The 16,959-nt window shown below is 40.9% G+C and overlaps 1 protein-coding gene across 1 annotated transcript; it reads left to right on the top strand.

Annotated features, from left to right (window-relative positions):
* Nucleotides 1–7,484: 7,484 nt before the first annotated feature.
* Nucleotides 7,485–13,380, top strand: hsd17b8 (hydroxysteroid (17-beta) dehydrogenase 8). The gene is made up of 9 exons (XM_083982741.1): nt 7,485–7,566; nt 8,601–8,809; nt 10,237–10,353; nt 10,473–10,568; nt 10,753–10,838; nt 11,560–11,644; nt 12,139–12,181; nt 12,316–12,390; nt 13,087–13,380. Exons 1-9 carry the CDS (start codon nt 7,515–7,517, stop codon nt 13,104–13,106), a joined length of 783 nt encoding a protein of 260 aa, XP_083838867.1. The 5' UTR covers nt 7,485–7,514; the 3' UTR covers nt 13,107–13,380.
* Nucleotides 13,381–16,959: the final 3,579 nt, after the last annotated feature.

The raw sequence follows: 16,959 nt of genomic DNA, 5'->3' as shown, positions 1-16,959 counted from the left end.
GCTTCAAAGCTATGCTAACTGATAGCCTAGCAGTAGAGCAGCTAAAAGTCCGCCGTAGCGTTGTTAAAACGTCACTTTATTAATTTTAAATATTTTTTCATGCGAGAAAGTCACAGTTTAGAGTCCTAATCTGTGGTCAGTTTATCCAACTGACGTCTGTTTGGAAGTTTGCTCCGGTTTTGGGAGAAGTGCAGAGCTAGCTGGGAGCAGAGCTGGGAGTAGCCACCGGGAGCTAACGTTAGCTCGCTGCTCGGCTCATCTCAGAGGCAGCAGCGGCCGGCTGAGGGGATCGAACCTGTGATCGACCGGTCACCCAGACGTCGTCATGCCGGTGGAGAAAGCGAGCAGATTAATTTATGGTCTCATTGATTAGTTTGTGTAAATGAAAAGTGAAGCTTCAGGTGGAGCTGGTCAGAGGAGCAGTGCTGACTTGCTGCTGTCTGTATGTGCAGAAATCACCACATTTACATCAATAAATAAATGTTTTACAATTAACTGATCGGTCTACATTACATTTAATTTAATCAGAAATAGAACAGAGGGGAATTCGTTGCGACGTGCTTGTGTTTTTCCTCATAGAACGTCTCTGTTTTCATCCATATCCGCGGTGTCTGCCGTAAACTAAAAGAAGGGGAAGTGCAGAAGCGTCCACAGCGGCAGCGGCGCTTTTTATGTCTGTGGCGTGGAGCAGTGCGTCTCTGAATGCAGCGGAGGCAGCTCCGTGACACTACTGTGTGTAGGCTGAATACCTGTGAGTGCTCGCGGCAGCGCCGCTGCTCGTTGAAAACAGCTGTGATAACGTGATTTCAGGTCCAGAAACGTTTGTAATATCACGGGAAAAAGTCGCTAGATTTGTCGCTAGTCGCTTTTGACAAAAAAAGTCACCAAGAGGGGTTGGAAAGTCGGTCACACGTCGTTACTACACCCCTGGATTTTCAAAAATGAAAAACAGCAATACCGTCAAAAACCATGTGCATCTACTGCCCTCTAGTGGTCACAACGGGGTACTACAGCACAACATAGTGTCAAGTTAAAGGAATTACATAAGGATACTTACGGAAGTGACTTTCAAAATAAGATATAAGTTAACTTTACGGTTTACGGTTTTTTCCTTACAGACCTTCTGTAAAAATTGCAAGTTAGAATCGTAGACTGTATAAAGCTCAACACCCCCCTTGGTTAGAATATTGTGTGTATTAACGTGAGAGTAATGATAGCACGAAATGGCTAACAGCTAACAGTGCTAACGGCTACGCATCAAATCATTGACCACAATCAATTCTTTAGATTGCACTAGTGAAAAAATTATACTGGGTGATTTTAACTCTAATTGGTTGGATCGTTCCTCTTACAATGATCGCAATCTTTTTAATGGCATAAACCTAACCCAATTGATCACTGAACCAACGAGAGTTGGTCCCAGTTCTTCCTCCTTGCTTGACTGGATCTTAGTTTCCCATCCTGACAGAATTTCACACTCTGGGGTATTACCTGACTCTTTCAGTGACCATTCAATTGTCTTCTGCGTCTGGAAAATTAAAATGCCCCATCTTCCTCCCAAATTTATTAAAGTCCGAAAATCTAATAATATTAACGCTGAACTCTTTATCCAAGATATTCTAAGTATAAATTGGGAGAGATTTCAATTAATACCATTTGTGGAAGACGCTTGGAACTTTCTATACACTGAATTTGTTGAGGTTATCAATAAACATGCACCCTGGACAATAATTAAAGTCAAGGGTCGACATCTGCCGTGGATAAAAGGAGATCTCATACAGTTGTTTAAACAAAGAGACAAGGCATGGAAAAAACACCGTACAACAAAGGATCCTGCTGACTGGAGCACCTATAAGGAGCTGAGGAATAAATGTAAAACACATAGGGTGAATTCAGGTATATTGGGACAATTTTTGTAAATTCATTTTCTGAGCCATTTTTTGTCATCAAGATTAATAAATAACCCAACAAATGAGATATGTCTGGATTCCTCTAGGTGTCTGCGTTCTTTATGTAAAACAATTATGTGCTAAAATTCTTTTGTGAGAGCACAGCACTCTATTTTAAAGGTTTTGCGTAAAAATATTTTTTTGCAACTTGTTTGGTAAATTGGGACAGTAGGTTTTGTAATTTGGGACACAGGCTTGTGCAATGGGATTTTGCATGGAGCTGCAATTACATTAAAAAAAGACATGAATAGATTGCTTATTTATGTATATTAGGCCTATAGCCTATTATTTTTATGTTGTGTATTGTTTATAATCTCGTGATTTGTAACCAAATCAACCAAATATACGAATTATTTCAACAAACAGCAGATTTAATAGCCTAAAACATATTGTGAGCAGACTATTGACCTCAGGAGAAGCAAGCATGTTTTTAAAAATACATTTATTTTTATATTTTGTTAAATATAAATATATAAAATAAAGATAACTCATGACATAATAAGAGATAAAACAATCTGACCTATTTTTGAACGTCACGCTGATTTGATATTCTGAAATGTACAATGGTACTTGTTTTCCCTATATGTGTAAGAATTTCTCACTTTTAAGCATGTAAGATACGACTACACTATTGAAATATTTCAATATAAACCCAGAAACACTGTCCCAAATAATGCTGTCCCAAATTACCATACCACTATTGGTAATTTGGGACAGCAAGAAAATGTCCAAATCAAGAAAATGTAAACATCCTCACAAAACAATGTTTGTTTATTTTAGTACACCAATGCATCACACATCTTAATATAACTTCAATACCTACAGTAAATTAGTTATACAAATGTATATATATATATTACATGCCGTTTTGCTGACCTCCTGATATTTGGGGTCAGTGTCCTGTTTGATGCTGACCCCACCCCCCTGTGTGATGTCACCCAAAATATTTAATGTGACTTTTAATGTAGACATCCAAAGGAATGTATCAGTACCTTTAACTTTGCCATAGCCCATTCAAGGCAAGTGGAAGCATTGTTTTTCCTTATCTGTCCCAAATTACCTGATGTTCCAATATACCTGAATTCACCCTACTAGAAATGCTAAAGCAAATTATTATAAAGACTGTTTAGCCACTGATTTTAAGAACCCAAAACAATTTTGGAGGAGAATAAATAGCATAACTAATAAATCCACAGGAAATCCTACTACGCATTTTAGAATAAACAATGAAAGTGTCAGCGAACCACTATCAATTGCAGAGGCATTTAACCAGCATTTTTCTACCATTGGTAGCTCTGGCCCTCACTCCTACTCTGAATCTTCCCCAACTCCGAGTAGGTGTGGTAGTTCCTTCTCTTTTGGAACAACACATCACACCAACTGATGTCCAACGTGTTGATAATCTTAACTCTGGATGCAGTGCTGGTCCAGATGGTCTGGAGATTAAGTTTTTTCAATTGGCCTCTCATATTTTGTCATTTCCTCTGTCTGATCTATTTAATTTATCTTTAGCAACTTGCAAAGTTCCCTCATCCTGGAAATGTGCCAGGGTAACCCCTATTCATAAAGGGGGTGACACCACAGATGTCAATAATTACAGGCCAATCTCAATTATCAATTCCATAACAAAAATATTTGAAAAATTGATTTTTAATGAATTATCCTCATATCTTAATGACCATAACTGGTAACTTTTAGGAGTGCAGTGGTGGTCGAAACATGTGGTCGAAAACCAGATTGATGAGGCAGACTATTGTCCTTGACATCCTCTCTGGTGAACTTGATGTTTTTGTCCACTGAGTTAATGTGTTCGGTAAAAGCCTGCACCTCTTTGGTTTTGATTTTAACCCATGTGTCGTCCACATTGACAGAGCTGATAACGTGCCCACCAGCTCACAGGCCCAAGGGGCAGAACACAAGCACCTGAGAGGCGCCCTCACAACTTGTGGTTACCCTAACTGGACCTTTGTGAAAACTGCAGCTGCTTCCAGAAAGAAAACCAGCAAAGTGGTTGAGAAAGAAAGACAAAACAAGAGAAACAACATAGTCATTCCAGATGTGTCTGGAGTATCAGAAAAACTCAGGAGGATCTTTAACAAACACCGTATCCCTGTGTATTTCAAACCCAGCAACACACTCAGACAGAGACTGGTACATCCCAAGGACAGAACACCACACACCCACAAAAGCAATCTGGTGTATGCAGTCCAATGCAACGAGGAATGCAAAGACCTCTACATTGGAGAAACAAAACAACCACTGCATAAACGCATGGCCCAACACAGGAGAGCAAACTCCTCAGGACTGGACTCTGCTGTCCATTTACATCTCAAGGAGAAAGTCCACTCCTTTGAGGACAGCAATGTCCAAATCCTAGACAGAGAGGACAGATGGTTTGAAAGAGGAGTTAAAGAAGCCATTTTTGTAAAAGTGGAAATACCAACCCTCAACAGGGGAGGAGGTCTGAGACACCACCTATCTCCAATTTACAATGCTGCCCTTTCATCCCTTCCCAGGAGACTCAACAATCTAGCCTCAAAGAACAACTACTGTTCACAAGTGGCAAGTGACTCCAACGACTGTCGTTATAACAACATAGGGCACTAACGAAGTCGAAACCAACTTCCCACCAACGACTGTCACTCCAACGACTGTCGTTGGCACTTGGAGCACAAAAGGGAACCAGTGACATCATCACCCTTGTGAACGCCCACACAAGAGGTTAAATAGTGAGTCTCCACACCAGATAGTTGGACCAGTCCCAGCCTGGTCAGCTGCGTACATGAACTGATGAAGCCTCTTGGATGAGAGGTGAAACGTCTATAACTAAGTCCAGTTGCTTTCGATTTAACCTCCTTTGAAACACTATGACCTGGACAAATGAGAATATGCACCGGCCTATATATTCATTCATTTTATACCACTTATCCTGCACTAGGGTCAAGGGTGAGCTGGAGCCTATCAAACTATCAGCCTATTCACCCTGGACAGGTCGCCAGTCTATCGCAGGGCCAACATATATGGACAGACAACCATTCACACCTATGGGCAATTTAGAGTCGCCAATTAACTTAACCTGCATGTCTTTGGACTGTGGGAGGAAGCCGGAGTACCCGGAGAGAACCCACGCATGCACGGGGAGAACATGTCAGGCGACAGTGCTAACCACTGCACCACCGTGCCGCTATATATCTGAAACAATATTTGATTCCCTTCAGTTCACAATACAACCTTAGGCATACTGGTCAACTTTTCTTTTTTACCCCTAGAATCAATAAAGAATCTGGTCGACGTGCATTCAAATACAAAGCCCCTGCTGACTGGAATAATCTCCCTGGTTCAATTAGGTCCATATCCTCTTTTCATCTTTTTAAATCATCATTGCTTAGGCCTACCTACCTTCAAACACCCTGCTCCTGTCTGTGATGTAAGGTCCCTTTGACATGAAGTGTAACTAATCAAATCAACTACTGTATTTATTTTATCTCATTTATGTATTTTTTTTTTTTTTTTTTTTACTGGTGTGTTGTATGGGGGGAGTCAGGATCGATAGAGCATTGTAGTGTGTGAGTGTGTGAATGGGCGTCTGTGTCTTTATATTGTATCATGTGTCTGTTCTTTTTTGTTTTGTTTGTTTGTTCGTTGTTTTTTTGTCTGTTTGTTTGCTCTGCTTACTTTCTTCGTATGTTACAATGTATGTTTGTATTTTCGTTGATAATATGGACCCCCTCGAAAATGAGATGGCACATCTCAAGGGGGCGGGGCTATCCTGTAAAATAAAGTCATACAATAAATTGTGTTTTCCTGAACAAAAGAGCTATTGTTGTTCTGTTGTGACATCAACCCCAGTTCAGTAGTTTAGATTTTAATCATAAATATTTTGTTTAATAAGTCTACGGTGTTGCTATTCTGTTAAAACACTAACAAAAGTGCAACTCATGGTTGTTGAGCAATGCCGTCAAAAACCACGTGTATCTACTGCCCTCTAGTGGCCACGACCGGGTACTACAGCACAACATAGTGTCAAGTTAAAGAAATTACACAAGGATACTTACGGAAGTGACTTTCAAAATAAAATGTAAGTTAACTTTACGGTTAGCGTGAGTCAGAGCGATTGCTCTGGTCAGAGTTACGATGACACGAACACACAGGTAACGTGCTAACGGCTGCATGTGTCGAGTCACTGTGTTAACGACACCGTTCTCCTGAATAGATCTATTAAGCTAAATTACACAACGTCGTTATGTCAACGTTGTCTCTAGTTTACTCCTTTAAATTTGAAGCATCAATATTTGCGCACGCTGTTGATTGATTCATTTTATTTTCACAGTGTTCACAGGAAGTACAGCTATGCTATATTATATCTGACTTTACACTACACCCTGCCCTCTGGCGGTCACACGTCGTTACTACACCTTTTTTTTTTTTTTTAACTGGAGATAAACAACATCACAGTCCGTGACCGTCACCGATGATAAAATAAATAAATAAAATGTTGTTGCTTTAACCGCTCCGTTTTTACATTTTTTTCTTTTTAACTTTGGGAGAATAACTTGCTAATGAGCTCGTAACACAGTGTAGCTACGTATCAAGCTAGTTAAATTACCTAACGTGATACTTCCGGTCAACCCTTTCAAAATAAAATCTAGCCGGTCATCAGCCTGTCATTCATTGCGCTGTCACACGAGAGGGAACAACCCGAATCTGACTCCGGATTCAGGACAAACAGCTGCATTTATTTGTAGTAAGCATGTTTTTATCTGCATCTGAGTTAACTTTACGGTTAGTGAGAGTTAGATAACACGAACACACAGGTAACAGGGCTAACGGCTACATGTATCATTCGTTCCGCTAGGGATGTACGTCGTCGTTATATCAACGTTGTCTCTAGTTTACTCGTTAAAATTTGAACCATCAATATAGTTCTTTGGAAGACTTATACGATAGCGAATATCATGGCATACGTTGATGATTGAGTCATTTTATTTTGAAAGTGTTCACAGGAAGTACAGCTATGCTATATTATATCTGACTTTACACTATACACTGCCCTCTGGCGGTCACATGTCGTTACTACACCTCTCTCTCTCTCTCTTTTTTCTTTTCTTTTAACTGCACCAACATCACAGTCCGAGACCGTCACCGATGATAAAATAAATAAATAAATAAATAAAACGTTTTTACTCTTTAATTTAATCCCTTCGTTTTTACATCGTTTGTTGCAACTTTGGGAGAATAACTTGCTGAGCTCGTAACAGTGTAGCTACGTATCAAGCTAGTTAAACTACCTAACGTGATACTTCCGGTAAACCCTTTCAAAATAAAATCCAGCCGGTCATCAGCCTGTCATTCATTGCGCTGTCACGACAACACGAGAGGGAACAACCTGAATCTGATTTAGATGAAACCAAACTCTGGATTCAGGACAAACAGCTTCATTTATTTGTAACAACATGTTTTTATTTTTATTTGTATCCGCATTGAGCTGTAAAGTTGAACAGTTGACGGTGTTCGGCGCCTCTAGTGGACAAAGACGAAAACTACAACAACACGGAGTAAAGCAACATGGCGGCGCCCAGCAGCACCAGACTCATATCAAGGTTGACGCTGGTCACTGGTCAGTTTCTGTTTAAATTCACACTTTACAGTTTGTCTCGAGGTGTTTGACGATAAAAACAATCAGTTTGAAGTCGGTTTCATGATGAATGAAGTGTTTTACGTCCTGGTTTCAGCCTCAGTCCCAGTGATTTTTCTCCATTTAACCAAACCGACGTATGAATCAAACTTTAACTCTTGTGTAAAGTTACTAATTTACTACAAACATTTGCTTCTAACACAACTATTACTGTTACTGTTAGTTATGGAGTTAAATCTCTGGTCTGACCCGTGTCTGTCAAACAAAGAACATGAATCAAGATCAAGACAGTCTGATTAAAGAAAGAAACTGGACGAAATGTGACAAATAAAGTAAAACCTCTGATGTTTGTGCAATATTTACATTAACCAGAGCTACAGATGATAATTATTTATGTTAATCAAATTTTTTTGATTATTTCTGTGAATATTTTTGATTATTTCTGTGAATATTTTTGATTATTTCTGTGATATTTCTCACTGTTTTTATCCATTTTAGACACAAAACCATCCACTGTAACATAAATAACCCTTGTGTTGTCCCGGTTTTGACCCCAAATGAAAACTGATTCTGTCATAAAATGTTTGTTTTTTCATCAAATGGTCTGAAAATAATGGGGGTTGTTCAATACTATGATCTTCACAACAAAAATACATTTGAAGTAATTTGATTGAATTATGGGAAAGAAACTGGACAAAATGTGAAAAATAAAGTAAAACCTCTGATGTTTGTGCAATATTTACATGAACCAGAGCTGCAGATGATCATTAATAATTCATGTTATGCACATAGTTTTTTGTGCACATGAAAGTTAGCTGCATAGTGAACTTCACTCCTTCCCTTCCTGTCTCTGTCTGTCTGTCAATTCAATTCAATTCAATTAGCTTTATTGGCATGAACAGAAACCCGTTGTTGCCAAAGCAACGCACAAACCACTCAAATACATTTCAATATAACATATATACAGTACATATACACATCTCAATATTCAATATCTCTCTGTCTGTCTGTCCCAGGTGGGGGCAGTGGGATCGGTCGGGCCGTGTGTCAGCGTCTGGCCTCTGAAGGAGCCTCTGTGGTGGTCGCTGACATCAGCCGGGAGTCGGCCAATCAGACGCTGCAGAGTCTCAGTCTGCAGAGCGAGTTGAGAGGACAGGGACACATGGCGGCCGTGGTGGACGTCTCGTCCAGACAGAGCGTCACACAGCTGCTGACAGATGTTCAGGTGGGGGGGTTCAGCTGCTGACAGATGTTCAGGTGGGGGGGTTCAGTCTCTTCCTCCTGCTCCTCTTCCTCCATCTCAGTAGCGTAGCCAGAAAAAAGACATTGGGTGTGCACCTGCAAAGACTGGGTGTGCCACATTTATTTTCAACAAACTGAGCGTTACACCTCCATAAATATTCAAAAGAATTCCAACATTATATGTTGTGTGAGTTCTCATCAGTAATAACAAACCATGTGTTATTCGCTCTCAACAAGCCATAGGCCTTTAACAAGCATCAGACACAGACTGCACATAATGTAACAGTGGCATCATGGCAACCCTGTATGATCATATACTTATCTTCTAATCTATATGCAACGCTGAGTAAAAAAACTGCTTAGTAACTAACTGCTCTTATAGTCAACAGTATAAAAATAATATATAATATATAAAAATTTGATCCGACGCATTAATAGAGAGAGGGACAAATAAACATATTGTGGGGCTGCAGCAGAAGAAACGTGGGAGATTATCTATGAGAAAGTTCAAATGTGGTTGGTAGAACAAGAAGAGAAGAGATGAAGTGAAGAGAAGATGGGGAGATATAGGCCTATGCGGCAAAGAACAAAAGAAGATTTTAGTTTCTAATCAAACCTCAGCAAACGAGGGAGAGCTGCTCTGATCAGTGTTGAGCAGCAGCTGAGCAGGTAACTGACCTGAGACCTGCTGTCATTCATTGAGCTGGAGCTGCGCGCTACGGCACAGAGCTCAGGTTAGGGTTAGGGTTAGACATTTATTGACTGATCGATAACATGTTAGTAGCTATAGACTATAACAAAAACAAAAAATGTATCAAATTTTTGGGTGTGTCAGCTTCCTCTGTGGGTGGCACCGGCACCCTGGCACACCCGTGGCTACGCCATCGCTCTGTCTCTCTGTCTCTCTGTCTCTCTGTCTCTGTGGTGACCATTGATGTCACTATTACTTGTTTTCACAATTAATCGCGGTATTAAACGCCACAATTAATTAATGGTAAAGATTCTTAAATACGTCACTTTCCCAAAAAGATGAATGGAACCTTATTGGCAGATGCTCAGATACTGGTTCATTTAACTAACGTAACATTGAATTGGAATTTAAATGTTAGCCTGTAGTTTTTAATAAAAAAAAAAAGCAAAACAAAACAAAAAACGATTAAAATAAACGCAAACATTTGGTATCGATAAAAATGTTTGACCTGAATATTTCAAACATTTCCCCTGGGGATTAAGAACTGGTCATATATTAATAGATACTTGAAATATTTTGTGTAAACAATGAGTAATGTAATTATATTTGAACTATATTTGATTTTACACATTCATAGTGTTGTATTGTTAATTCATGCAGAATAATCGTGATGATCGTAACACTGTGATTATTTCTCTGACCATAACCCTCTCTCTTAGACCCGGTTCTTCCAGCCTCCCTCGGTGTGTGTGAACGCCGCCGGCATCACTCAGGACGACTTCCTGCTCAGCATGAAGGAGGACGACTTCGACAGAGTCATCAGGGTCAACCTGAAGGTAACAACTCAACATCTGGATCAAACCAACATCTGGATCAAACCAACAACATCTGGAACGTCTCTAATAACAGAGTTAAACTTGTTGCTTCTCTCTGCCCCCACCTCCCCCCCCCTCAGGGTTCGTTCCTAGTGACCCAGGCCGTGGCTCAGGCTCTAGTCGCCTGCGGAGCGGCTAAAGGCTCCATCATCACCGTCGGCAGCATCGTGGGGAAGGTGAGACAGAGACAGAGACAGAGAGACACCGACAGGAACGATCACACAAAGTCACAATAACATGGAAATTAATTAGTTTCTGAGTGTTGAAGAAGAAGAAGAACTGAGTGACCTGTGGTGACCTCTGACCTACAGTAATGCACCGTGTGTGTGTGTGTGTGTGTGTGTGTGTGTGTGTGTGCAGGTAGGAAACATAGGACAGGTGAACTACTCTGCCTCTAAAGCTGGAGTGGAGGGTTTGACCAGAACAGCTGCTAAAGAGCTGAGCAGGTGAGAAGAGCTGAGGAGGAGGAGGAGGACGAGGGGTGTGGCCAGAGTGATGTTATATCTATTACTCTGGTTGTCTAGATGGAGTAGCTACATGATCTGCAGGAAGTGACGTAGCATCTCACCAAATCTCGCTGGAAGTTGTTTTGTTACTATGGAAACGGTCACCGCTCCGGCAGCGATAGCACAGCAGTACTGTGTAGTGAACTAATAGATGAACAAACAACAATTGAAGCAGCTACAGGTTTCCTAGTGTAACCGTTAGCAACGCTGCCCGTCGTGTGGTAGACCTGGGTTCGATCCCCGCTCAACCCGTAAATGTCTGTAAAATTTATTGTTTTAAATTTATATTCCAAGTTCACATGTTGAGTTTGGGTGGTTGGGTTTAGACGATGAAGAACGGAGTTGGTTAAGTTTAGTAGAAAGAGCAGGTAGAGACAGGACAGGTCAGATCAGTAGAGAGAGTCCAGTGACTACAGGAAGTAGAAGGAGCACGTTGGAGCTGATCTGTAGTCCATAAATCTGACGGCAGAAACTTCAGACCAGAGATTCTACGTCACTTCCTGCAGATCATGTAGCTACTCCATCTAGACACAACCGAGGAGGAGAATAATCCTTCCTCTTCCTCTTCTCCTCCTCCTCCTCCTCTTCCTCCTCCTCCTCTTCCTCTTCCTCTTCTCCTCTTCCTCCTCCTCCTCCTCCTCCTCCTCCTCCTCTTCCTCAGGTTTGGGATCCGTTGTAACTGTGTGCTGCCAGGTTTCATCTCCACGCCGATGACGGACAAAGTGCCAGAGAAAGTTATAACAAAGGTAGAAAACACGTCACTGTTGTTCTGTTGTGAAGCTCAACTACACTGATCAGAAAACTGAACTTATTTTTAACTGTTAATTATGATCACAAAACGAGTTGGAAGAGACGGTGGGAAGTTTAAAACCAGTTTTTTAAATAAAAAGTCACAAATTTATCAGAAAAAACTCAGAGAAATGAAAGATCTGATCAAAGTTTCAGATGAATTCAGCAACAAAGACAAACTTTTTTATTTTAGTCCAGAACTACCAGACTTTATATTCTGAATTTTAAACTTAAAAAAAAAAAGCACCCTAACTTTCTTTTGTGTCGTAGTCTCATGTATAAGTGACAGTAAATAAAATGATTCCTCCAGACTCTAACACAGTGAACACTGAAGAAACAAAGTTGTCGCTTGGATTTCATGTGTGTTTTAGTTTCCATAGAAACGGACGAGCGTCTTCCTCCGTCTGCAGCTCAAACAGAATATTATTGTTGTTGTTGTTGTTTGTTTCAGATGAAGTCGTTGGTTCCTCTGGGCCGGATGGGAGAAGCTGCAGGTGACCACTAGTTAACGTTTCTCACTTTGACTAAACCTGAGGAACAAACATGTTATTAACACTCCTCTTCTTCCTCTTCATCATCTCTTTTCATGACTCATCATCTTTTTGCTGACTCATGTGTTGTTGTCCAGAGGTGGCTGACGTCTGTGCCTTCCTGGCGTCGGACGACTCTCGATACGTGACGGGCGCCAGCGTGGAGGTGACGGGTGAGAGACAGAGAGAGACAGAGCTACACTACACAGAGAGAAACAGGGGGACAGAAGAGGGACATTTCTGTACTTAAAGGTACAGTTCTGTCCTGCTGTAGCCTATAGGGCCACTTATTGTACTCTAGAGTACCTATGTGTACCTTTTGGGGGAAGAAAAGACACATAAATGTTCCAGAATGGCAGAAGGTACATATATGTACTCCTAAGGTACAGGTATTTACCCCCTAAAGGTACATTACCAGAGACAGTGTGTTAGAAAAAGTTAGTAGCTTAAGTAGGAGTCTGGTCACCTATGAGGCGACTATTAATATGATTTAACATAGGGATAATAATTAAACATTCAACTAGTCATTATTTTTGTAAATATATGTAACGGAGGTCCGTAGGTGTGACACCGTCATAAAGGGTGTAATAACCCTTTAGATGCTTGGACTTAAACTGGTACGTTTTGAAAAGGTACAAAAATGTAGCGGCACCAATGTTACAAAACTGTCTCTAAAAAGGTTAAAGGCCTGGAGCGACAAGGGTTTCTACCCTTTTGAGTACATTTCCATACTTCTATTTTCCTCTGTGCAGGCTGAGACCAGAGACACTGAAGGAAACTAAACACAGAGTTTAAACTGAACTGAACTGACTCTGTCTTTGTGTCTTTGTGTCTTTGTGTCTTTGTCTCTCTGTGTGTATTTCTGTCAGGTGGACTTTTCATGGGCTGAACCAGACGTCCGTCCTGAAGGAGTCGACTTCCTTCCTGTCCAGTGTCAAAACAGTAAAATTGTCCGTTTGTAACGTTTCTCTTCAGAACATGTTTGTATTTTTATCGATGATAATAAGAGATGAGATGATTATTTTCTGCAGCAGGGAATCGAACCAGCGATCGTTGGTTCACACCGACCACCGACCCACTGTGCCTCAGCAGCATCAGAGCTCTGAGCTGAACTTTAAACTGTTGTTGTTTAATCCTGTTGGAAGTAAAAACATGAAACCGATCATCAGTTTCCTGTTCTCTGCTGCCATGAAGCTCCTTAACATGACTCAGCTGAAAAAAGATCCCACAGATCATGACACTGCACTTTCTCCTGAGGGCCACAAAGTCACATCACAGCTTTTAGTTTCAGACTCAGGTTTAGTTTCTGTCACTTTGCAGCTGCAGTGAAATAAAAAACGTAATCTACTTTTATTTGCAAACTTTTCAGTCTGTAGTTTTTTCATGAAAACAAAAAAAAAACTTGAGAGAGTTCAGGTTCAGAGTTCGTTCACTGGATCATGATTCTGCTGTGTAACATTTACGTTCACTCACACATGATGTTTTATTTCACTGGTTTAAACTCGATGATTCACAGCTTTATGTTTCTAAATCTGTGACGTTTTTCATTAAATAAATTAAATTTAAATCTTTAAATCTTATCGTCTCCTCTTTCAACAACTGACCACAAGGTGTCGCTGTTTGACTCAGAAACAGAAGAATAGAAATTAAAGAAGACAATAGTCAGATTAAAGTTAATTTTCTGATAATATCAAACATTATTATGCATTTTACTTTTATATTACAGACATATAAGAATAAAACATAAAGTGTGTTCAACTTCCTGGTAGCAGCAGGACCGGTGTCGCCCTCTGGTGGCCGGTGGTTAGAAAGACGTTTGGAAGAAAAACACGAGTCGAGCAGCTCTTTTTAAAAAGATTATATATTACAGAAACAGGAATTTAAAAAAAAATTACTTACACACATTTTAAAATAATACTTTTTTCTCTTTTCAGCACCATATTGTTTTATGTTGAAATGTTTCGTCTTTTTCAACACAATGAAAAACAAACAACAAGTTGAGGTCGTTCTCTCTGGAGAAGCTCAAGGACAGATTGTGTGTTTTTTTTTAGTTTTTATTTTTATTTTTTAGGTTTCGGCCTCCTGCCCCCTCCCCCCTCTCCCCCCTGACCCCCCCATTACCCCCCTTTTACCCCCCTCCATCCCCTGTTATAGTGAAAAAAAAGACAAGACAAATAAAAAATAAACCCATGTGTGTGATTCTCCCACAGCCACAGACAATAATCATCTTATTGATCGTCTCATTGATCCCCGGGGGCCACAGGCTCGTCCCCCCCCCCCCCTCCTCCTCTCTCAGCCTCCCTCCTTCACGCTTTAGTCTCATGGAAATAAACCAAATAAACCAGATAAACCAACCAGATGACGGTGTTGTGAGTGAATCGGTTGCAGCAGCAGCAGCAGCAGCAGCAGCGATGGCGACAAAGAAGCTGCACAGACCTGGAGAGTCACCGTTTAATCTTTACAGTGGAGGCATTAAAAAAAAAAAATCGAACAGCACAGTACAGTCGATGAAAAACACTAGAAAAGGGATGTTACAATAAAAAAACATGGCCACAGATTCTTTGGTTGTACAACAGGAGTTTGGACAGGGCGAGTTCCACTTCAGCCACAGGAAATAAATACAAATGACATTTATTTTTTTTACCACATTGGACTGGAGTATTCGGTGGTTCTTGTTTTATTTATTTATTTATTTATTATTTTAATCTCAAAGCACCCTGTTTGTTTTAAATAAATACAATAGAATATCACTATTTCTGTACAAATGGATGTAATGCACATTTTCCCCAGTAAAAAAACAAGAGAGACAATGAAAGAAGATGGAGGCCTCAGAGTGAATAACACCACTTTATGCTCGGGTAGATTTAGCACCTGGCCACGCAGTTTCATGCATTTTACTCATCTGATCTGATTTACATGTTTTAAAAAAGCCCTGATGATGATGATAAAGATGAAGTTCCTCAGCTTGGATGCTGATTGGATGAAAAACTAAAAAAGAAAACCTAATCGTAGCATCCAGGAAGTGAGTGAGGAAACACACTGTGATGTCATCGAGCCCTTTAAAAACACATCAGAAACACGCAAATACAGAAACATGGAGTTTAGTTGAACACAGCTGACAACACAAATGGCTTTTTAACAAAAAAATAATAAATCACACGCTGCAGGTTTTACCCAACAACAGGTGATGCTGCTGGTGGCGTTCAATCTTTGGTTTTCAGAGGGGAAGTGTGTGTTTCTAGTGCGAGCAGCGTGATTGACAGGTCGATCAGAGATGATGTCATCACCCCGGAGGAGGAAGAGGAGGAAGAACTGGTTGTTGTTGCTAGGTGACGTAGGCTACATGAGCTGCAGGAAGCGACGTCCTAGAGAACATGTGATCTTTACGTCCAGGCAACCCCCGTGACTCGTGTTTTTCCGCCCTGTTCCTATGGTAACCAGGTGGAACGTACAGTCAAACTCGTAACTTCCCACCTGTGAACTCGTACTAGATCGATGTAGCTGCTCCCCGTTCACAGTTGTAACTCGTAACTTGCCTGGAAAGGCTGCAAATCTGAACCTAAACCCAGAGCGATAGATGTTATATCTATCGCTCTACCTAAACTCAACCAATGGCTTCACTTCACTTACTGTAGCTAGCAGCAGACCTGAGATCAGCCCCAACTGTACAGCAGCACCTTTAAATCCAGGTTAAAAACATTTCTCTTTTCACGTGCTTTTTATAGCCGAGCTCTTTTTAAGAACTTTAAACTTCATCCATTTTCTTTTCTTTTACTTTTTTATTCTTCTTTGCTCCTGTTTTTAACTCTGTGTTTTTTGTTCTTTATGCTGTTCTAATGTAAAGCTCATTGAGTTGCCTTGGTATGAAATGCACTCGGCCTATATAAATAAAGATGCTTTGCCTTGTCTTACTTTTGGGGTTTTTTTCTCCCTATTTCACACCTGTTCATGTCAGTTTTACTAAACTGAACCAGTCAGGAGTTCTTCTCGATGAGATCTATGTCACTTCCTGCAGCTCATGTCGCTACGGCAACTGGCTGCACTTCCTGTCCCGTCCTGAAGGGGGCGACGTTCAAACTCGCTGCTCGCACACGGGACGAGAGAGTGACCCAGGTGTGTGTGAGAGGGGGAGGAGGGGGGAGGAGGAGGGGAGGAGGGGGGAGGTAGAGCAGGTGAGATGAGTGGAAGACAGAGAGAGAGAGAGCGGAGGAGAGAGAGAGAGAGGGGGGGGGGGGGCGTCCGGCCTCTCTCTCTCCTTCTCTCTCTCTCTCAGGCCGGTGAAGAATAAAACACTGTTTGTTTTTACTTTCGACGAACTCGCTCCTGTTTTTCTTTTTGTTTCTTGTCGTTTCTCGCGTTCCTCTTCTTTTTCTTTTTCCTTTTCCTCTTCGTGAGTTTGTCTGTTTTTTTTCTTCTTTTTTTTAGATTCCTCTCCTCTTTACTTTTTTTTAGACGTCCATTATTTGTTGGGAGGATGTCGCTCTCCCCAGGCACGTACTGAGTGTGTGTGAGTGGAGTGTGTCTCACAACAGCATCTGTGTGTGTGTGTGTGTGTGTGCGTGTGTGTGTGTGTGTGTGTGTGTGTGTGTGTGTGTGTGTTTCATATCATTTACAAGTTAATTTACAAATTACTGGGCGTGTATGTTTATCATATATACGTGTGTCTCTAAGTGCATGTGTGTGTGTGTTCGTGTGTTGTTCTCTGCATGGTGTGTGTGTGTGTGTGTGTGTGTGTGTGTGCT

Source organism: Trachurus trachurus (genome assembly GCF_905171665.1).
Source record: "Trachurus trachurus genome assembly, chromosome: 11".
NCBI lineage: Eukaryota > Metazoa > Chordata > Actinopteri > Carangiformes > Carangidae > Trachurus > Trachurus trachurus.
The sequence above is the reverse complement of the archived record's forward strand: the minus strand, read 5'-3'. Positions and strand labels throughout refer to the sequence as shown.

Coding starts and splice junctions, on each gene's coding strand:
- hsd17b8 (XM_083982741.1), top strand. CDS start 7,515: ATGGCGGCGCCCAGCAGCACCAGACTCATATCAAGGTTGACGCTGGTC. Junction 10,569..10,752: donor TCGGCAGCATCGTGGGGAAG/GTGAGACAGAGA, acceptor GTGTGTGTGCAG/GTAGGAAACATAGGACAGGT. Junction 12,391..13,086: donor CGCCAGCGTGGAGGTGACGG/GTGAGAGACAGA, acceptor TATTTCTGTCAG/GTGGACTTTTCATGGGCTGA.